This window comes from Neolamprologus brichardi, chromosome 10, assembly GCF_056152115.1.
Source record: "Neolamprologus brichardi isolate AB-2024 chromosome 10, ASM5615211v1, whole genome shotgun sequence".
Taxonomy (NCBI): Eukaryota; Metazoa; Chordata; class Actinopteri; order Cichliformes; family Cichlidae; genus Neolamprologus; species Neolamprologus brichardi.
In genome coordinates this window covers 18,890,252-18,912,537 of record NC_142113.1, presented here as the reverse complement: position 1 = coordinate 18,912,537, position 22,286 = coordinate 18,890,252, and the positions used below count along the sequence as shown (strand labels likewise).

Here is a 22,286-nt window from a genome sequence, read left to right as displayed (position 1 = left end):
GGAGTAGATTAATTTATTGAGTGTGCCTGTTTAGCATGGCCTACCTTATAACATATACAGACATGAAAATTGCTATTATCCTTGATAATACAGCATAATATGCAGTTATACTGCATTATATTCAGTATAACAGTGTGTAACTTAGAGTTATAAATAATTACCCATTACACTACCAGCACAGAATAACTGTGCAGAAGAATGAGCTGTATAGATTCAGATCATCAGTCTATAAAATGCACATTTTGCCACTTTGGGACCTCAGCTCTAGCGCCACCATTAGACAGAGTTATATGGAAAGTTATATGGAAATAAAGGCAAAAAGAGCCTCCACAGAGTAGAAAAGACATTCCAGGAGTGTGATTTTAGTCTGTGACAGAGGCCCTTCCTAAAACGACTTGTTTTGCACTGAGTGGATTCAAGCCAGTAATGTAATTTGACTTGAAAGGTTTGTCTGTGTGTTTGCATGTGGCTGGTGAAGGGGGGTGGGGTGCTTAAATAAAGAAAGTGCCCACAGTCTCTCATGATTTCAAATATAACCACATCCCTACAGTAAATATTCCTTTAATTGCGCATGTTTAAAAATGAATGAATTGTTTCTTTATATGTTTAAAGAGAATAAATAAACGGCTCTTCTTCTTAGCAGCTAACATAGAAACAAAGAAAAATGGCTGACAGAGTTTATTCTTATCCTTGAATTAAGAACGGGAAGGGTGAAGTGATTCCAAATGCCAATCACAACCCAGACTCAGGCCACATGTCTGCCAGTGATGCTGCCTGTCTGTGTCTCATTTTGCATCAGGAGATGCCACGGCGGAAAGCTATAGCCTGCTCGTGAGGCTAGGAGGCGGCCGGTTTATGCATTCTAATGAACGCTCCCTGGGAAAAATATGCAAATTCATTTTGTCATCAAGAGGAAAATAGAGGACAGGAGAGCAGCAGATACAGGAGGGGCTTAAGGGGGGGGGGGGGGGGGGCACATGCCATGCAAGAGGCGGGATTGGGTGGAGGGAGGTGTGTGTGCATATGTGTGTGTGGGTGGGTTGGGCGTGTGTGTGTATGGGGGGGTACAGGAGCCTGCAAGGGCTGGTATTATGAACTGAAATGGGGGACATATGTAAAATCCATCCCACCCCCACCCAATCAGCAAAATTAAGCATACAGTGGGCTGGCAAAACAACAAATCACCAGAGAAATAGTCGCCCTTATCATTCATTTACAAAATATGCTACGTGAAAAAAGAGGGGTAAATAAAGGCTGCTTTTTCAAATCAGCAGATTTTTAACAAGTTTGTTAAAATATCTGCCTAAAATATTCAGTTCTGTTGGTTATGGTTAATTCAGACAAGAAAAACTCACTTTGTGTGTGTGTTCAGATAGAGTGAAGGGGAATGACCGAATAAAATAATAAAAATAACAAAACTGCTGTTTAAGAACAACTAAAACAACAGCACACATTCTTCCTTGATAATAGCTAGGCAACTTTTTTTGGAGGTGAGCAAACGGGGCTCTCGGTGTGTCTTTATCCTATCCTGGGCGTCCCTGGCTACTGAGGCCTGGTTACTTGCTCAGTAAGTATTTCAGTATTTTAGGGGGTAACAATTGAAAACAAATATATAAATAATAGTAACATAATAATAGAAAAGAAAGAGAAGATATCACTGTTATCATTGTATTGATTACTGTGATAATAATAATAATTACAATGAACAGTAATAACAATAAATAAATTAATAAACTGTGCAATAGACATCCCCTATCTCATCCTACAAAAATAATATACATGAATAAAATATTATTAGTATCCTTAGTCGCGCAGTGTTGGTGATAGTATTGTGTCAATATAACTTCAGCCCACGTTATTGCAGTTCACTTGAACAGCCGAGTGGCGGCCGGCGGAACCATCAGTAATAGAGGGGGGGAAGACAAAGGCCGCTGCACAAACCGGCGGTTGGGAAAACGTTTGTGACACGAATCGATAGAAAGATGCACATGTACCCATTACACCGGCGGGACTTAAAAACTACAGCTTAATGTGCACCGACTTCAGTGTAACAGCAAATATAATTTAACATTTGTTTGGGTACGTATGATTTATTTATTTTTTTACTAAGAATCATTTTTACCCGCGAGTTAAGCGGTTGCCCGGCCTTAGGCTAAGCGTTTAGCATGCTAGCTTCCAGGTTCAAGCTGTCTGATAGTTCAGTCAGGGCATGCAGACTGGTTAACGGAACTGATTTTAACGTATTTTTTTTAATTTCCCAAATGAAATCACTATATCCTTACAGCATTAACAGGGTAATGTTAACTAAGCATTTTATTATAGAAGTGTTTTTTAAATGAGGTTTCTTTTTTTTTTTTTTTGGCTTGCTTGCTTATGTTAGTGTTAAATAGCTATCAAAGCTAGTTTTGCTGGGAAACCAATTGGTTCCTGGTTTGTGTCGTGTACTGTTATTGATCTAAATACCTTTGGAGAAAAATGCGGAGAAAACATGTGGGCAATATGGGTAAAGCCTTGCCAATTAAAGTGTATACTTTATATACTGTACCCTGTGAATGTTCTAGAAAAATGAATGAGACGCTCATAATAAATAAATTTAACTAATTTGGAAACTAATAGATTGACTTTAGCGGTAAACACAAGCATGCTACAGTCATGCCGGGAAAAGTAGAGTCCTTTATTGTAGTTAGAACCTTGTGGGGGTTCTTTTATAAATTTCAGAGAAGATCAATCTCTATACACTGTTGTTTTGGTCAATTAAATGTGAAGTATATATTTAAAAATGTATCCAAACCATCTGTAAGAACTTATAGGAAAGAAGGGCAGCTTTCTAATCTGTTTGAAAGATAAGTTCTGAATATATTTAAATTCCACTCAGTGATCATCATCTGTGCTGAGAGTCTATTGTTCTGCCTTCAGGCTGGCTGTAGATTGACAAAGATTAAGCGTAAACATTACACCAGCGAAAACATTAAAGAGTCACCTTTGAGCATTTGCAAGATTTTTCTTTTTTGGGGGTGTTTTAATGTATTTATTGTGTACATTTATTCCTTTAGTAGGGATGCTGCAGTATCGTGCCTGAACATCGTTATCTGCTAATATCATCCTTGTTGACTGCCATCGTCCTATTGGTAAATACAGATGGCAATAGTTGATGTTTATCCTTTGTCAAATCATTTTGTTTCAGCTAAATGTTTAAATATGGTTGAAATAACGTAAAATAGCTGAACTATATTTTTTATGAGTACGCTATTTCCCTGCATACAGTGGGGCAAAAAAGTATTTAGTCAACCACCGATTGTGCAAGTTCCCCCACTTAAAATGATGACAGAGGTCAGTAATTTGCACCAGAGGTACACTTCAACTGTGAGAGACAGAATGTGAAAAAAAAAAAAAAAAAAAATCCATGAATTCACATGGTAGGATTTGTAAAGAATTTATTCGTAAATCAGGGTGGAAAATAAGTATTTGGTCAATAACAAAAATACAACTCAATACTTTGTAACATAACCTTTGTTGGCAATAACAGAGGTCAAATGTTTACTATAGGTCTTTACCAGGTTTGCACACACAGTAGCTGGTATTTTGGCCCATTCCTCCATGCAGATCTTCTCAAGAGCAGTGATGTTTTGGGGCTGTCGCCGAGCAACACGGACTTTCAACTCCCGCCACAGATTTTCTATGGGGTTGAGGTCTGGAGACTGGCTAGGCCACTCCAGGACTTTCAAATGCTTCTTACGGAGCCACTCCTTTGTTGCCCGGGCGGTGTGTTTTGGATCATTGTCATGTTGGAAGACCCAGCCTCGTTTCATCTTCAAAGTTCTCACTGATGGAAGGAGGTTTTGGCTCAAAATCTCACGATACTTGGCCCCATTCATTCTGTCCTTAACACGGATCAGTCGTCCTGTCCCCTTGGCAGAAAAACAGCCCCATAGCATGATGTTTCCACCCCCATGCTTCACAGTAGGTATGGTGTTCTTGGGATGCAACTCAGTATTCTTCTTCCTCCAAACACGACGAGTTGAGTTTATACCAAAAAGGTCTACTTTGGTTTCATCTGACCACATGACATTCTCCCAATCCTCTGCTGTATCATCCATGTGCTCTCTGGCAAACTTCAGATGGGCCTGGATATGCACTGGCTTCAGCAGCGGAACACGTCTGGCACTGCGGGATTTGATTCCCTGCCGTTGTAGTGTGTTACTGATGGTGACCTTTGTTACTTTGGTCCCAGCTCTCTGCAGGTCATTCACCAGGTCCCCCCGTGTGGTTCTGGGATCTTTGCTCACCGTTCTCATGATCATTTTGACCCCACGGGATGAGATCTTGCGTGGAGCCCCAGATCGAGGGAGATTATCAGTGGTCTTGTATGTCTTCCATTTTCTGATGATTGCTCCCACAGTTGATTTTTTCACACCAAGCTGCTTGCCTATTGTAGATTCACTCTTCCCAGTCTGGTGCAGGTCTACAATTCTTTTCCTGGTGTCCTTCGAAAGCTCTTTGGTCTTGGCCATGGCGGAGTTTGGAGTCTGACTGGTTGAGGCTGTGGACAGGTGTCTTTTATACAGATGATGAGGTCAAACAGGTGCCATTCATACAGGTAACGAGTGGGGGACAGAAAAGCTTCTTACAGAAGACGTTACAGGTCTGTGAGAGCCAGGGATTTTCCTTGTTTGAGGTGACCAAATACTTATTTTCCACCCTGATTTACGAATAAATTCTTTACAAATCCTACCATGTGAATTCATGGATTTTTTTTTCACATTCTGTCTCTCACAGTTGAAGTGTACCTCTGGTGCAAATTACTGACCTCTGTCATCATTTTAAGTGGGGGAACTTGCACAATCGGTGGCTGACTAAATACTTTTTTGCCCCACTGTAAGAATAAATAAATAGCATAGTATTGTACTGATGAGGAGCAAATTCCTGATTAAACACAGATTAATGTACCTCTAATGTTATGCATTACCATCACTGTTTCAAGCCTATGAGATATAAAGTGATCTTTTTTTCTTTCTTTTTTTTGCAACACAACCAAATTTATTAAAAGGAACAAAACCACTTTCAAAGCAACCTGTACCTTGATAACTTCATAACATACCTGTTTTCTTTTTCTTCCTTAGCGTGCTCGGAGGTGAGAGAGTTTGTGGTGACATGGTTATATATTGTGGATGGCACCGTACAGCCATGGACCCGAATAGCCGCAGCAGCTGTTTGCCAATAACTGGTGAAGACACTGGTTTGGAGGCTTTGGCCTCACCACTGGCGGGGTATTTGGGAAAAGTCAGTAGAGCTCTTGTTCTCCTCTCATTGTCACTTGCGCAAAGCTGAATTGTATTTGAAACTGGACTGTGACTGGACAGTACCAAAGCAAATTCAAAAAACAAACAAAAACGGAAATCTTTGGTTGTAAAAGGCGAAAGTTGGTACGTTACTTGTCTTGACAGGCTTGAAATTGGCAAATCTGTCATACTGTGACATGGGAAACTGTGTACTACTTATAATTTTATTACAAGTATGCATCTGCTTTCAAGTACTTGACTCCCCCTGTCCTGGCTCACTTGAACTGCTCCTCACTACAAGCATTTAAAACATAAATCTTGATCGGTCTTGTAAGGTAAATCAAGTAAAGTATTTCAAGTTTCGATTCATGTGTACATAATGTGTAAATATATAAAAGTAAGGCTACTGACAGATAAAAGAAATGGTTGATTTAAAAAAAAAAAAAAAAGTAATCAGTTGAAAATATATGCAGTCTAAAATGTTAATGAATGTCATCAGTTAGATCTTTTTCTAGATTTGTGTTTTCTTTTAAGCTGTTGTCTTCAGTTCACCTGTGAACTTGGTAGATGTCTGGGGCTTTAACATACACCATGTTGTTCCCCAGGTGCAGGGAAGAGCTGCTTCACTGGACTATTGCCCTTGGTGTACATCGAAGGGGCTGAGCTATGCTTTACGCTCGTACCGAATCAGCCTCCAGGATTCGATCACTGTCTGCACAAACCCACAGGTAAGTCCAACCACTCAAGTCACAGTTTCATGTATTTGTTTTGCCGTCATCTTTGGTAACCTCTTTGTATCCATTCTCTCACAGTGCCTTTTCCCACTGGTCAGCCGCTCCTTGGAGGATGTTTTGGCTAGCTTGGATGCCGTGGAGCCAGTTGTTGGGAACAAAAGAAAAAATGCCTCCACACAGGAAAAGGAAGAGTTGATTAAACCTTCATTCAAACGTCTTCGATCAAGTGAACTTGGCGAGCCACAAGGTGTAACTGCCAAACCTGTTAGCCCAGCAGAGGATGGTGCTGTAAATGCTGTCAGAAATGACCAATATGCAGAACCCACGACAGATGAGGAAAAGCTGAATGGATACCACGGGGATTATCGAGTTGCAGAAGTGACAAATAGGGAATCTGTGAATGAAAATGATCCAGACTGTGCTGCTTATGCAGATGGTCTTGCCTCCTCTATGCTCTCAGCTGAAAGCTCCCTGCAACTTTCTTTGACTACTGATGAAAATGAGGCTGTGCTCAGTTCTCATTGCAGTGCCCATGGTATATCAGGGATTGAGTTAAACCACGAGAGGAGTCTTCCTGGGATCCAAAACGGCTTTGAACAGGACATTCATTTAAATGAAATCGATATTTCACAGAGTTCTCAAAGTGAGCAGACAATGTGTACAGAAATATCACGGACTGAAATCTGTAAGAATACAGAGGGCGTTAAGTCAGAGAGTGAGGATCTGTCTGGTTCACCATTAAAGGAGTCAGAAGATCTTGTACCTATTCCAGATCAGCTTCTCTGGAGGAACAGTGACAACCTGTGTTGGCTGGACTCGCTGCTTGCTGCTCTGTTCAACTGTAAGAGTTTGCAAAGGTGTAAACCTAAAGACGAACCTCAGCAGTCATCTCTGTGGCAGCTCCTAAAAGGATATGAAGACATATGTGCGGCCATTCAAGTCCACCAACAGACTGGCAGTGGTAAGTTGAAGTGAATTTCAATCTATGCACGAGTGTGATGTCTAACTTTTATTCGTTAATGTCTGTTTTCATCTGTTGATTGTTACAGTGAACAAGCAGGCTAATAAGATGCATTAGTAGTTATAGCTGTTGTCTAAGGAAAACAACGTTCTTTACAGAAAGTGGCTGTGACTTTAGCCCCATAGACCTCCATGAATAGACTTGTGGAAACCCAGCATTTGTTGTATTTGTTTTGCTTCTGTGGAAATTTTTTCTGACTAGATGGCATTGTGCGGGTTCCAAGTCATGTGCTGCAAAAGGCCACTGCAGACCTTCAGAGTCTAAGAATGTCAGTCTTCAGACTACTGCAACCCAAACTGCACTGCAAACTCGGTAAGCTCAAGAGTTTTACACTTAATGAAGCTTCATGACAGGTTGGTAAGTGTTTTCAGGCAGTCTTAAGTCATGTCTTTAAGAGACAAGTTTTTCAGGGAATGCTATTTAAAAGCGTAAGCAGAGTGGTGTTCTCCTGTTGAAGCATTTATCAGCATGTCTATGTTCAATGAGAACATTGAAAATAAAGGTGTAGCTGTGCTGAGATCCCCATGAGGAATTTCTGTCTCTAAGGAATGTTGTCCTGTTTCTGTGTATTACTGCTACTGGTTTAATCCACACACATTATCAGCTCAGTCACACTAAAACCACTCAAAGCCTTAATTATAAGGCAACTAGTGCTGGAGGGGTCACGTTTGCCCAAACAATACAGGAAGTAGGGTGGGGCAACTAACCAGATTTTCTTTTCATTTATGAGTTTGACATTTAGAGATTATGTAAACAAGATAATAGAGATAAAGCAATTATTGTATTTGTTTCACTTTCACTGCTTCTTTTTGTCTGGTGTTATAAAATCCAACATTCATTAACAATGCCACATTTTCCTGGTTAGTGCTGTTGCCTTACAACAAGAAGGTCCTGGGACTGAATCTACCAACTGGCCAAGCATTTCTGTGCAGAGTTCTCCCTGTTTCCGTGTGGCTTCTCTCCGGCTTTCTCCCACAGTCCAATGATATGCATTTAGTTGGATTAGTTGGATTTGGTTAATTGGTGATTCTAAATTACACCATAGGTGTGAAAGTGAGTATGAATGTCTGTTAATCCTTCGACAGACTGGCAACCTGTCCAGTATGTACCCTGTCTCACACCTTATGGCAGCTGGGATGTGCTTCCTGCCCCTGAATTGGATAAGTGGAAGTGATGACAGATTTTTCTCTTTCCTTAATAAGACCACCCTCTGCCACTGTGTATTATATTTTGTTCAGTTCAGCCAAGAAAAAGTTCAGTAAATGTGTCTTGTCTCTGATGTCAGACTTGTGTTCTTAATATTGACCAAAATAGTCATTGTAATAGTTTTTGTCATAATTGAGCAGCCTGGTGAGAAGGTCATTCCATAAAAATCTGCATTTGTTTTCAGTGAATGCATGCAAAAATGTGCCTTCATAATATGAAAACTGTGCTATTTGCAGAATTTTAAAATGCACAGGTGTTGCTTGATATTTAGCATTTATAATTTACATTGTTCCTGGGCTGATAAACGCATTCAAACGTAATCTATAATTAAAACGTAATCTATTTTATGCCCAGTCCAAGCGTCACAATCTAAAGCCAAAATATTTTGTTCAGCACAATCTGTGATCAATTTTGAGCACAAATATCAAGGTCAACATATCATTGCTTCACTGGCCCAATTTAATGTCTGTTATGTAGAGTAAGCGAAACAGTCAGTGTTATCCTCAATGTTTATCTTTTTGTGTGTGTGTTTGTTTTTGTGAACAGATAAGAGTGTATTTTGGGTAAACTTAAAAGGTTCATATCACCATTTGGGAAGAGGGCCTGTAAGAGCCACAGTCTTAAGAAGATTTAGTTTAAATTTTGCGCAGACTACAAAGTTAGTTTCTAATTTTTGCATAAGAAAAGCGTAATGTATAAAGATAAGTGCATGTGCATTTGATTGTTAATGTTGCTGTCTTTATAATAATGAGTGACAGCGTACAGTGGAGTCAGACAGGGAGCTTCATTAGGTATCGGTGGGTGTAGTTTTTATACCGTGTGACACTATTTTAATAATAATAATATTATTATTATTAATTATAATAATATAAAGTAAACCTCTTAAATCAAAATTACATGTCCTGTCGCATGCCTCAGACCTAAGTTACAGCTCATTAGTGTCTTGTTTAGATACTCTGAAGCAATACCCTTACATCGGCCGTTCAAAACAACTTGTAGCATCTGAAAGGTCTTTTTACTAGAGGTGGGAATCACTGGACATCCTACCATATGTTATTATTGCAGTACTTCACCCACAATACAGTATTATTGGAATGTGTTTATTTATTTATTGTCAGATTTTGCAATATGCTTTTATTGTTGTTGTAATAGTTATTAGTTTAGAATTATTGCATTAAATGTGATTTCTCAGCGCCAAATTATTTCCTTAATAATTTGCTTCAAGTTTCCAGCCAAACTTGAAGGACAGCTGGATCTTGGGTCCCTGAAGGTTCTTATCTATATCAGATAAAATGATGTTGTTATTTTGCCTAGCAACCACCTAGCAACAGGCTAAAATTACCCATTTATAGCATATAAACATCATCTGCCATTGTTGGGGGGGGGAGGGTTGCTGTTTTTTGATTTTATTTTATTTTTTCCCTTCTCCACCTCTCCACAAGGTTTCATGATCTTGCTGACAGACATGACACTGAACATGAACTGGCAGAAGAAAAGCTGCATGTTTGTTTATAAATACATGTATTTTATGACCAGGGGTGTTTTCTTTAAGTGTAGTTTTAAATATATACATTGAGCTCAAAGCATGCATTAGGTAATGGAGAAGGGCTCCAACTACCAACGTGTCCAGGAAATGTTGCCTTTACATTATTATTTAAGAAAATGCTGATCATTAAAGCATTTTTCAGCCTCTTTGCTGCAACAAGTAAAGTCCTTAGTGTGACTCAGCCTTTAGTCTTCAGCCATTCATGTCTTAATAGGTCATATACCAGACAGGTCTTGCTGCCCAGTTCTGCATGTCTGGTTCTTGTTTGTCCAGGATTTAGCTTGTTGCAGCACATTTTAGCTGACAAAGACTAAACATTTGCATTAGGAGATGATAGAATTGCTCAAATATATATGTTTAAAGAAAAAAAACGGGGGGGGGGGGAAATCTCTAAAGATCTTTGGGGAAAAAAGGGGGGGGAGCAGTTGATAAACACTTTTTCCTTGGCTTTTTAAGGGTTTTTTGCTAGCCATATTTGCCATAGCTTTTCCTGTACATTTGCCAAGTAATTTCTTCCCACATACTCCCCTAATTCAGAAGGTTTAGTTGGACCACATGCAGGGTAAAGAAGACCAAGATTCCTAACATTGACAACTGATATAATCTTAACTTGTTTATTTTAAAGTATTAATAAAAAAGTCAAATGTTTTCTGGACTGCATTTCTGAATCCACCAGCAGTTATAGTAAACCAGTGTTAGGTCAGAAACGATATGCAAATCTTGCCACGCTACTGTGAGCAAGGAAGAGATGTCTGAGCGAATGCAAACTCAACCGCACAAGGCTCGTGGGGCCCCTCAAACCCTCTGTTCTTGAATATTAATTTTCAACATAGCTTAGTGCTACAGTTTTTTCCAGCAGATCAGTGACAAAAGAAGTATTTAAAGAAGCAGTTGGTCCTGTTCTGGCAAGTTCTTTCTGTAAAATGTAAACACGTACAGTAGTTTACACAGTATTTGAAACGCCCCATCTGAGAACTTCAAAAAATAAAATACTTACCTTAAAATTTAAAATGTTTTTTATTTTTACTTTGTTATGTGTAAAATTCTTTTATATATTTGGCGTTTCACAAGAAAATACCACATACCACAATGCGGTATTGAGTACCAGTCACTCTTTTGTGTAGACTTAATCTTAAACCCTTCAAAACCGTCATTATCACCTGATGGTATCAGAAAGACACGGGTCTGGGCAGGCAAACCTTGGATTTTGCTCAGCTTGTTGGAGCCAAATTATTACAATATATAAAATCTGGAAAATGCATGATGTAAGTGCAAAGGGATGGATGGGAATAATGAAGATGAAAGCCAAGCAGGCGATGGCTATCCTGATGTGATATCTAAAGTTTATCTTAATCCCCATCCAAAGATTATGTTTTTAAAAATCAACTGGAATAGGAGCATGCATCTGAGCGTGTAACAGTGTTCGAACTCTGACATGTTTTTACTTTTCAGGTCAGAGGGAAACTCCGGTATTTGCTATGCCACTGCTGCTTGTGATGGATTCTTGGGTCGAGTGTCTTTTCCAGGCAACTTTTTACTGGGAGATGAAGTGCAGCAAATGTAAAACACCTGTGAGAAAAAGGTAGGTTCATTTATTTTTAACCAGCTGAGGTGTACAAAATACTGCATTACACTTTATTCCATAAAACTTGATCTTTAGTGTAAGCACAGCACAGAATAACTATACTGCTGGGAGCAGATGCATTGTTTATTATACGAATTGGAAGAGGCCCTACTCTGCTTTGGGCGTCTCTCAAGAGGGCAAAGGGAAAATATGAAATATTAAGTAATTGAAGGCAAATTTGTACAAATTCCTCAGCTGCATTTCTGCCAGAAATGTTATCAGATACATAAGAGTTGAAAGCTTAGCTGATGAAAATCAGCATCTCAAATAAATGTGATGCCAGCAATACATTACAAAAAAACTTGGTAGTGGCATGTTTTTTTTTTTTTTTAACTAGTTAGTTGCACTTCTCATCATCACTGTATTGTTTTGTGTCTGAATCCTAAATACATTTTATGCTGTAATTTTTCAGGGATATGAAGACTCTTCCTACTTTAACAAATATTTTACCTGATTGGCACCCACTAAAAGCAGCACACTTAGGCACCTGCAATGTGTGTTGTAAGAAGAATGAGATGAGGACTATGGTGCTGGAAAGGTAGGAATCAAGAGAATCAAAGTGTTGTGGGTTGTTTTTTTGTTTGTTTGTTTGTTTTTTTGGTTGTTGTTTTTTTGGATTTTGGGTTTATGAACATAAATTAGCGTCTTGTTGAATTGTTTTAGTCCAGTGTCTTCAAACCACAGAGGTTGGTGGAAATTACTGTATCCAGTCATGGAAGGGATTAATAACTACTTAATGAACACATTAATAGAAGTAAAAGATCAATAAATCTAATCATCACTTTTACCAATAAACTCACTGGACACCTTATTAACTACCTTGCTAGCATAAATCCCCACACCATTACCCCATCATCAGTCTGAACTGTTGACACACCACAGATTGTAGATCTGTGCTGCCATGTTTTTTACACCAAATTCTGACCCTTCAGTCTGAATTTTACTGAAGATATTAAAACTCATCAGTTTATCCAATCATCTGTTACTCAATTTTGTTAAGCTCGTGTGAATTGTAGGACCCGTTTGTTTTGCTTAGCTGACAGGAGCATGACCCAGTGAAGTCTTATTAGGCATCAAGGTTCAAACTGCTCTTCATTCAGAGTTCTTTTTCTTCATACCTTGCTTCTAACAAGTAGTTATTTGAGCTACAGTTGCCCTACTATAAGCTTAAAGCAGTCTGGCTATTCCTCTGTGACCCCTGCCATCAAAAAGACATTTTAACCCAGAAAACTGCTGCTCGCTGGATATTTTCTCTCTTTCAGACCATTCTCTCTGAAACATGGAGAGTAAATGAGCAGGTTTTGAAAAACAGACCAACCTGTCTGACGCTGACAGTTATGCCAGTTGAAAGTCACTTAAGTCTGCTTTCTTCCTCATTCTAATGCTTACTTTGAACTTCAGCAGATGCTCAGTTCGTACCAGCATCTGCACCACCTGATATCATGGTCTTAAATGCAGTGACTTTTTGTCATGTGATTGGCTGATTGGATATTTCCTTTAACGAGCAGTTAATTGTCCAGTGAGTGTATATGTTATGCAGATTTTTTTTCTGCTTAAATATAAATGGAAATACAATTTGGCAAAAAACTGTAGCAGTGGTATCCTTATGAATATACTGTGAGAGTAATAAAGAGAGTGCAGCTCAGACTTGAGTTATTGCAGGGTATGTTTTTCTTTGCAAAACTAATGCACGGAGTGGTTAAAATAAATATGATTTTTTTTTTAAAAACAAAACAAATACATTGTTAAAGTCTGTCTGGATTTTCACTTTTTTATACCTATAACCACTTTTTCCTTTTTTTTGCCTTGCTGTGTGTTTTATAGTCTGCCTCCAGTGTTTGCACTGCACTTTGTGGAGGGGCTCCCTAACAACGATGTCAGTACGTACACCTTCAACTTCAAGGGCAAAAACTACTCCGTCACCACTGTCATACAGTACAAGAGTTACCTGAAGCACTTTGTCACCTGGACTTGCAGCGCTGATGGTACGTATTTGTGTGTGAAATGTGAACAGACGACAGAGTTATTTAATGTTGTGCAAATAAGAGAGTATCGAATGTTGAAACTGAGAAATATATATTTATTTATTTAAAAATATGCCAATTTCAAATGAATCAGAAGCATTTCAAAAACGGTAGGACGGGGAATGTTTACCACTATGTTGCATCAGCTCTCCTTTTAACGACAGTTGTTTTTCCCATTCTCGCTTGATTTTAGATGTTCAGTAGATGCTGTGTACAGACTTGTAGTCTTCTTCTAAGAGTGCTCAACATCATCTCTCTTTGTGTCTGAAGCAGTTTCTGTGGGATAAATGGTTTCTTTATTGTTACGCAACCTTTTCAGGCTTTTGTTGCCCCTGTCCCAACTCTTTGATGCATAATTTTTTTTTTTATAAAATCATAAATAAGCATTTCAAAACAAAGCAATTCTCACTTTAAACATTTGATATGTCATCTTTGTAATGCATTTTTTCCTTATACAAGTTGAATTTGATTAAGTAGATATTTTGAAGTTGTTAGTGCAGTATTTTTACACAAATAAATGAGGTCAAATTAGGTTTTTTGTTTTTTATTAAACTGGAAGTTACATTTAAGTGCTTTTCTTTGTGGTTGAATCACTTAATGGTTGAGTCTGATTTGACTCTGCCATAGTTTGCCAACAGCACATTCTGCTGGACAGTTCATGCAAGAGAAGAACCCTATTTACTGTCTATTTCACTGTCATTTAATAATTAGATTTATTGAATAATTATACTGAATAATTAGATTTTATTTTGTATCTAGCTTACCGATTTTGCAAATGTAATGTTATTGTGATGTGTAGCTATTTCTTTCACAAGTTAGATAATTAACTAGTCTGCAGTATGCTTTGAATAGATTAGACATATGGCAGACTGTGTTGCGCAGAGTTGTTCTTGGAAGAGACTGGAATTCTGCATTATTTATTTTGTTGTGAAATGTTATTTCAGTTTTTCTTATTCATTGGTCACATAAAACAAACCCTTGACATAGACGACAAAGTTGAACCTGCAGCATTTTGCTGTAACCATTTGTTGTGCTTTCTTTTTCTTTTTCTTTTTTTTTATTAAATTTGCAGGCTCGTGGCTGGAATATGATGATTTAAAATACCCTGACTGTAAGACCCACCAGAAGCTTCAGGTCCCTGCTAATGAGATGCATATCGTCTTCTGGGAGGTGGAAGACGACAAAGAGCTTCACATCTGTTCTTCCTCCTCCACATCTGCCCTCTCTGACAATGAGAGAAACAACAGTTTAAATGAAGGTTCGGTAGCGGATGGGGTGTTGGTTCACAGTCCAGATCAGTCTCTTCTTATTCCTCATAACGACACCGACATCATCTGCGCTCTCACTGAAGACACCAGCAGCATCATGGACACAACAGTCACGGCAGGCTTTGATACTTCCATAGGTGCCACCACTTTGCTCGACACTTTTGAGGGCCTAACCCACAGTGAAATCATTACGCTCACACTGGTTGAAGTAAAACCCGATGTAGAAATGCAGTCTTTAAACAACAACCACAAAACTCTAGATCTGAACACCGCTGGTAAGAATAAAACGCTTGACTCCACACCAGACAGCTCTTCTGCTGCCGAAGGTAATGAACTGCATCACTGTCCCAGTGTTGACCTTCCCTCCACCTCAAGTGATCCCGACTCAGGGGACGGCTCGTCCAGCGATCCGACATTTGTGCCCGGTGCCAGGAGAGGACGAGGGAAAGGAATCAGCAGGGGGAAAACCGTTAGCAGAGCAAAAGGTAAAAAGGTAGCTTCATCAAAAGCAGCTTTGCATACTTCACCATCGACATCTTCAGAGCCCTGTGGAGTAAACTGTGAACAGCCTGTGGTCCCTGATACTGAGGATAAGAGTCCATCTACTGAAATTACACAACAGGGTTCCCTCATGTCTTCTACTGATAACCCACCCCTCTCTGCCAATGAGAGCGATCTCACATCAGCATCAGTACTAGATCAGAATGCTCGCTGGTCCTTCCTGCTTAGCAAACATCCACTAAACCAAGTTCAGAAGTCCACTGCTAAGTTTGCCCCTGCCTCAGACACACAATTAAAGCCCCCTCCTCCTCCTCCTCCTGTTCACTCTACCCCCAACCCTGTGAAGAGACCGCATCTTCCAATGGCGCTCTACCCAAAACCACAACTCCGGACAGAGGACAGCGAAGATCTGCCAGTGAAAGCTGCAGACATGTACGGGGCATTTCGTGCTAAGAGCTTAAACAACCAGAGACCCCTCCTATCACCTACTGTGCAGTCACAACCAGTCACTTCTAACCACCTTGCCACCCCTACAGTGATGTCTAGTATGTCCCTAATTACTCCTGGAGCAAAGGCATTCCTTAAAGCCTCTCTAAAGAGACATGGCAGCCATTCCTCAGAGGTTCCTGTAGGCCTCGGCAGCACAGAAGCCCTCAGATACAAACTGCTTAAGCAACTCAAATCAAGGAAGAAGCAGCTTGCTAGAATCAATAAGATGTTGGATAAACAGCTCCGACCGGACAGCACTGACTTGGACTCTCCCAGCACCGTCACCTCAAGCACCTACGATGGAGCCACCAGTGACGACTTCCTGTCGGACTTGCTCTCGCCGGCAACAACAGCCAGCAACCTTTCACCAGACAGCACGGGCTTCTTCGAGATGTTCGCCAATGGACCTGACGGAGCCGAGCGTGTGGTCGAGGCTGCTGGGAGACCATCAGAGATGAATGGCGGAACAAACGGGCAACATGACGTAAACTTCCTTGACGAGTTCCTCTCTCAGGCTGTGAGTCATACCCCGACCGACATGGAAACCGAGGCACTCAGCGCACTTGACCTTTTCATTTAAGCTGTGATGTTTACCATTATGTGGAGTTCTTTAACAGCTATACCTTGTATTTTTTTTAGTTCAGATTAATGAAGGACGAACTCCTCAATGTGTATTTATGTTTCTGTTAATGAAGGTTTGTAGGTGTGTCAGTCATGTTGGAGGCATGTTAAATAACAGATTTTTTTTTTTTTTTTTTTTTTTTTGGGGGGGGGGGTTTCTTTTCAATTTTGTCACTTTGAATTAAGGAACTGGCCATTTGAAGCCAATTAAATTTTGTGTTTCTGTTTGTGTTGATGTATTACTTAGTTATAACTGTCTTTTAGTGTAAATAATAAATTCTTTATATGATTCTTGTACTTGTCAAAATGTCAGTTATTATGAAAAGGAAGGGGCAGGACATAACTATAACCTCCAACTAGGTTCCTGTTTGAGAAATAAAATATTTATGTTCAGATTTTTCAACTTTAGTTACTTAAAACTTTAGTATTAAATGTAAAATGGGCTCCTGTGGATCCCATCGTTTTGTAGGGTGAAGTTTTTATATAAAGCACCCTGAGTCTGCTAAGGTGACGACATGTAAAAAGAATGAACTCCAGGGAAAAGGGCGTTCCCATACCGGGAGTCGAACCCGGGCCGCCTGGGTGAAAACCAGGAATCCTAACCGCTAGACCATATGGGATTTGCGGCCAAAAGTCATCATCATATGTATATGACATAAATGGATAGCAAACGAATCAGGAGATGTGTTTTGTTCCTGACGCCATGACGTTCCTAAAATAACTTTAACGTTAGCGATTCGTTCCCCGAAAGCTGACACAGTACAGCACGTTTTAAGCTAGCTCCTTAGTCCAGTTCATCTTCACTGGTGTTTGTAAACCAAAGGCATTATAAACATGTTCGGTGTTACACTGTAGGTGTTAGGAAGAGGTGTGCAAAAACATTTTTTTAAATTAAGAACGACATTAGTCTCTGGATATCTTCGGGTTTGGGTTTTGTAGGGCGGAGGACGTCTTTATTTGGATTTAGTCTATACGAGAGTGCATCAAAGTCATTCAATATAAAGTTTTGAAAAGAGATTTTAAAAAAATCAGCGAGGACGTTGCATTTCCTTTGAAAGGCGCACGCAGGTGCTATTTGACTGTAAGTGGGTCAAATCAGAATAAGAATAAGCCAGCTCTATTTTTACTCTACTTTTACTCTTGTAGAATAAAAAATGATTACATTGTTTCGGGGGGGTGGTACCTTCTTTTTAAATGCATGTGTTATACAGTATGCTGTAATTTACGTTTTTCTAGGAAACTAGAAAATAGGTCAGCAATTAATTGAAACATCTGCAAACATACTCGGAATTACTATATATAAGGCAAAAAAGAGTTTGTACAATTCCAACAAACTTTATTCTTCAACACATCCTGAACTCTTTTCGACAAACTTTCGTAAAGTCGCCTTCAGGAATAACTCAGAGTCTTCCTGAAGGACATTCAAAGTTCTTGTGTGTTGTTATTGCCATGTCTTGACAGCCTCCCTTCCACTGAAACCATTTCGGATGAAACTTCATTGAAGACAATGGGTCGTGAATGGATCATGAAGGGCTAAATGCATCTCTCGGTGCTGTGTCAGGTGGATTTTTCTTCTTTTTTTTTGACAAAGTTTCACATACTGTTCACCTGTTGTAAATCTTTTGTCCTCTACTTGCACACTGTGCTGTAAAATGCTAAGTTTTCAACTAACAGCTCCTTGGGAATCACCTTCTTTGTACAAAAATAAAATGTTATGTATGCCAAACTGTGTTATCTTTGACATGTTTCATACATTTAACTAAAGAAACTGGAACAAATGACAAAGTACCAAAATATACTATTTTAAAATAATATAAATAACAACAAATGTATATAGAAAGTCTGTTTCTTTTGAGGCAAAATATAAAGAAATGAGGGTTAAATCAAACCTTTTGCACTGTGTTGTATATGTTGACACATTCTCCATGCATGGTCTTGATTATTTATTGCCAGAAATACTTCAAGTGTCTGTTCATAACACTACTCATGTATATAATTACTGGGAGTAATGAGAGGTGACACATACCGTAATAGTGATGCAAATAATTTTGCAAAACATCAAGCCAGGCCTTTACATGCAATCCGGTCTTACACAAGCACACAGAGGAAGTAGCAGCAAAGTTGTTTGCAGCCCTCTGTATTAAACCAGAGCATCATTTACATAAAGGGGAAGCCACAAACAAGTGTGTATGTGGGATGGAGGTGGGATGGGACAACATGATGTCACAAAGAGAGAGATCAGGTTTATGATTTGCTACTGACTTTAAATACGCCTGTTTGGATGTGAAAGACAATCTTTGTCTCTTTCAGCCCAGCAAACACCTGCTCCTAAAGCTCACAGGATAATCATGGACTCCAACAAAGTGGTGGAAAATATCTACCTCCTGGTCATCGTCACTCTTCTCAGCGTGCTTCAGAATGGTGAGAAACTCTAACCCAGTGACTGAAAATGTACCGCTCACATCACAAATGCTTAATCTTGACTCTCTGTTTTTAAGCTTTTTTCGCACAGAAGGTGGAGAGGGAATGCAAGAACCATAATACCCGCACATCAGCTTTTGAGCGAGTGTCTTGTGCCAAGTGAGTGCTCTTTCTTCAACAATTAGTTCTCTATTGCAACATCAATACCAGCGAACTGAAACAATATCACATTTGTTTCCTAATAGGCTTTCCATTCGGCCTCATAATCCACCAAATGTTAACTCTATCCAGAGGCAGTCCTCATTTGCTTGAACCCACCCCGGTTGGGGAAAGAGCTGGCTGGCGCTGACCTTATTTGAATACATGATGGTGAAATAACAAGGATGTGATGCTTCCTTGATCCAACACAGCTGATTTAAATGGCTAAATTACCTCCTCAATATGTCCTGAAGTTCTCCAGAGGCCTGGTAATGAACTGATCACTTGATTCAGGTGTGTTGACCCAGGGTGAGATCTAAAACCTGCAGGACACCGGCCCTCGAGGCCTGGAGTTTGACACCCCTGATTTAAGGCCAACCTCTCATATATCTGTTCCATCTATACCAGGGGTGGGCAATCTCAGTCCACAATGGCCGGTGTCCCTGCAGGTTTTAGATCTCACCTTAGGTCAACACACCTGAATCACATGATTAGTTCGTTACCAGGCCTCTGGAGAACTAATTGGAAGGTTGCCGGTTCGAGCCCCGGCTTGGACAGTCTCGGTCATTGTGTCCTTGGGCAAGACACTTCACCTGTTACCTACTGGTGGTGGTCAGAGGGCCCGGTGGCGCCAGTGTCCGGCAGCCTCGCCTCTGTCAGTGCGCCCCAGGGTGGCTGTGGTTACATTGTAGCTTACCATCACCAGTGTGTGAATGGGTGCGTAGATGACTGGATATGTAAAGCGCTTTGGGGTCCTTAGGGACTAGTAAAGCGCTATATATAAATACAGGCCATTTACCATTTACCATTTAAATCAGCTGTGTTGGTTCGAGGACACATCTAAAACCTGCAGGGACACCGGCCCTCGTGGACTGAGATTGCCCACCCCTGATCTATACAGTTGCAATGACATGTCAAGAAGTTTGTTTAATTGATCTTCAACATGCTAATTCATTCCTTCACAAAGAAGCAGAAGAATAGTAAAGCAAATTGTTGTTTTTAATAAACTATGCTTCAACCTTTGTGAAGTACTTGGTAATTTGGAAACTATCATTTCAAAGTGTCTTCCACAACAATTACAACAAAAAACTCACAAAATGCTAGATTTTGTGACTCAGGCGTTCCAGTTCTTCTGCCTTTAACTAATCTGCCATTGCTTCATAGTTTCTTCACACTTGCCTTGAAATGTGCTAATAACAGCTTTTGTTTAAACTTCTTCTCTAGTCGCAACTGCATGGATGCTTACCCCACTTTCTTGGCAGTAATGTGGTGTGCTGGTCTGTGTCTCAGTCAAGGTAATCATTCATGAATGTAAAGGAGGCTGTAAACAGTGCACACCCACACAGGAAACAAAAGCAAACATTTAGAAAAGTGTTTGTTCTCTCCTTGTACAATACAACACAACACAAGCCAATATGCCTGAAACGCTGCTGTTTTTCAAAGGTAGAAAGTCAGATCTGCACATTACTTTACTGACATTAACCTTCTGTAGCCACAAGAGTGTGGATCATGTTGCTACAATTTAAGGACAAGCTTTAGGCCAAATCAATAAAATAAAATAAAACACAAGCACAAGTGCTGACATAAAATGCAGTTCCTCTAGTGCCTACTTGAGGCTGGATCCAACAGCAAGTTAGTCTCCATATATTCCCATGTCAGCAGACTGGGAGCTTAAAATACCAACCTGTGCTTCAAGCCAGAGTTGTGGTCCAGAGTTTACATCAACTCATTATGGGAATGAATGTCATGCTAATTTGGGGCTTTTAATGATTTCTTTCAACTGTTCTTTTTTCTGTGTGTAGTGATTTGTTTGAATTTATTTTGGATTCTTTGTAATCCACACATGATCAAAAGTTTAGATACAAGCTCCAATATATACCCCACTAAAATTTAGCTAAATGTCCCTTAGTAATTTGGACCTCAACCAGATGCTTTTGGTAGCCATCAAGAACCTTCTGGAATAACTCTGGTTGGATATTTGACAAGTCTTGTTGGAAGGATTGGCAGATTGCATTTAAATTGGCCGATGTCCTGGCACCGTCCTGGCTTAGCGTATAGGGTTGAGGTCAGGGCTTTGGGATGTTAGCCTGTTCAATGTTAGCCTGATAGCAAACACACATCGAAATCAGTTTCGAGATGATGTTCAAGAATTTGGATGTAATCCTTCTTTTTCATTATTCCATCCACTTTGTGAAATATACCAGTACGGCTGGAGGCAAAACACCCTCAGAGCGTGATGCTACCACCACCATGTTTGATCTTTTGCCATTGCGAGCAAATAGCTTATTTTATCTCTTGTCTGACCACTAAACTTTTCTCTTTACTTGTTAGCCTGTTTCTCTGTATTACCTGACCTTACCTAAAATACCTTATCATTAGTGCTGTCAGCATTAATCGTGTTAAAATGACGTTAACGCCATAACCGCATTAACACGGGAAATCTCCGTTAGCGAGTTATTGCGGATCGCAAATCGTGAATACATGATTATATTCGACTTCTGACCACAACGGTATATAAACACTTATGTAATAAACTTTACATAACAGTTACAACATTCAATAGTATAGGATTGGATAACTGGATTTTTCCTCAAAAACAGTGCGTGCAGTGTGAGTTGGTCAGGGTGTTTTGTACTTATGAGCTCTCATGAGCTCTTATGAGGCCTAGGCTCTGTTTCGGTGCAGATGTCACAAGAATGAAGCACATTATTAGCTGAAATATTACTGTTTGTGCCACAGAGTTAAGATAGACTAAGTGGAAAAAGACCTAAACCATATAAGAGCCACAGCGTATTATGAAACCAGATACAGAATCTTTTTCTGTCCTCTGTTTGAAGCTCCCGCTGCTTTCGCTGGGATCATCTATCTCGTCGTCAGGCAGAAGTACTTTGTTGGATACTTGGGACAAACCTCTCAAAGGTAAATTCCTACAGACCCAGTAGCATGTATTCTATGTGTTTAGAAGCAGTATCGCATTAATTTTTCACATCTGTGCAGCACCCCAGGTTACCTGTTTGGAAAACGGGTCATCACCTTCCTTTCCCTGATGTGTGTCATTGGCATTGGCAACTACCTGCTGGTGCGCTTCTACGGCAGTGACTATAAGGAATATGTGGAAACCATCACTAACGCTGCAACTGCTCTTCTGCTTATCCCTTAAATGAGTTTGTGTCATGTAACCTTTCCACATGAATAATTTAGCTCCTGGATTTCTGTTGCATTAAAAAACACTGTTTAAAAGATTCATTGCATTTTTTGGAAAAATAATAAAATAATTCTCACAAACAAATATTGATTTGACATTACAAAATCTGTAAACATTTTATTGTGCAGCAGCACAAATTTGATCACTAT

The 22,286-nt window shown here is 39.7% G+C and overlaps 2 protein-coding genes and 1 non-coding gene across 4 annotated transcripts; 2 read left to right on the top strand and 1 right to left on the bottom strand.

Moving 5' to 3' along the window:
* Window positions 1-1,921: 1,921 nt before the first annotated feature.
* uspl1 (ubiquitin specific peptidase like 1) lies at window positions 1,922-16,447 on the top strand. 2 transcript variants are annotated; one of them, XM_035911671.2, is made up of 10 exons: window positions 1,922-2,079; window positions 3,057-3,128; window positions 5,121-5,280; window positions 5,885-6,007; window positions 6,092-6,974; window positions 7,236-7,346; window positions 11,239-11,368; window positions 11,823-11,948; window positions 13,235-13,395; window positions 14,507-16,447. In XM_035911671.2, exons 3-10 carry the CDS (start codon window positions 5,152-5,154, stop codon window positions 16,270-16,272), a joined length of 3,429 nt encoding a protein of 1,142 aa, XP_035767564.2. In that variant the 5' UTR covers window positions 1,922-2,079; window positions 3,057-3,128; window positions 5,121-5,151; the 3' UTR covers window positions 16,273-16,447. The 2 variants fall into 2 exon arrangements, with proteins under 2 accessions (XP_035767564.2, XP_006800208.2); XM_006800145.3 differs by having other exon boundaries at window positions 3,054-3,128.
* Window positions 16,448-16,704: 257 nt separating this feature from the next.
* On the top strand, window positions 16,705-22,092 carry alox5ap (arachidonate 5-lipoxygenase activating protein). Its single transcript, XM_006800143.3, has 6 exons — window positions 16,705-17,874; window positions 18,624-18,734; window positions 18,812-18,893; window positions 20,157-20,227; window positions 21,770-21,851; window positions 21,930-22,092. The coding sequence occupies exons 1-6, from the start codon at window positions 17,832-17,834 to the stop codon at window positions 22,090-22,092; spliced, it is 552 nt and encodes a 183-aa protein (XP_006800206.1). The 5' UTR covers window positions 16,705-17,831.
* Window positions 16,862-16,933, bottom strand: trnae-uuc (transfer RNA glutamic acid (anticodon UUC)). Its single transcript has one exon. It is a non-coding gene; the product is annotated as a tRNA-Glu (tRNA).
* Window positions 22,093-22,286: the final 194 nt, after the last annotated feature.

Excerpts from the sequence above, each read along its gene's own strand:
- uspl1 (XM_035911671.2), top strand. The coding sequence starts at position 5,152 with ATGGTTATATATTGTGGATGGCACCGTACAGCCATGGACCCGAATAGC. Across the intron at positions 7,347-11,238 it reads CAAACTGCACTGCAAACTCG|GTCAGAGGGAAACTCCGGTA; the intron begins GTAAGCTCAAGA and ends TTTACTTTTCAG. Across the intron at positions 11,369-11,822 it reads AAAACACCTGTGAGAAAAAG|GGATATGAAGACTCTTCCTA; the intron begins GTAGGTTCATTT and ends GTAATTTTTCAG.
- alox5ap (XM_006800143.3), top strand. The coding sequence starts at position 17,832 with ATGGATCATGAAGGGCTAAATGCATCTCTCGGTGCTGTGTCAG. Across the intron at positions 20,228-21,769 it reads TGGTCTGTGTCTCAGTCAAG|CTCCCGCTGCTTTCGCTGGG; the intron begins GTAATCATTCAT and ends CTCTGTTTGAAG. Across the intron at positions 21,852-21,929 it reads TTGGGACAAACCTCTCAAAG|CACCCCAGGTTACCTGTTTG; the intron begins GTAAATTCCTAC and ends ACATCTGTGCAG.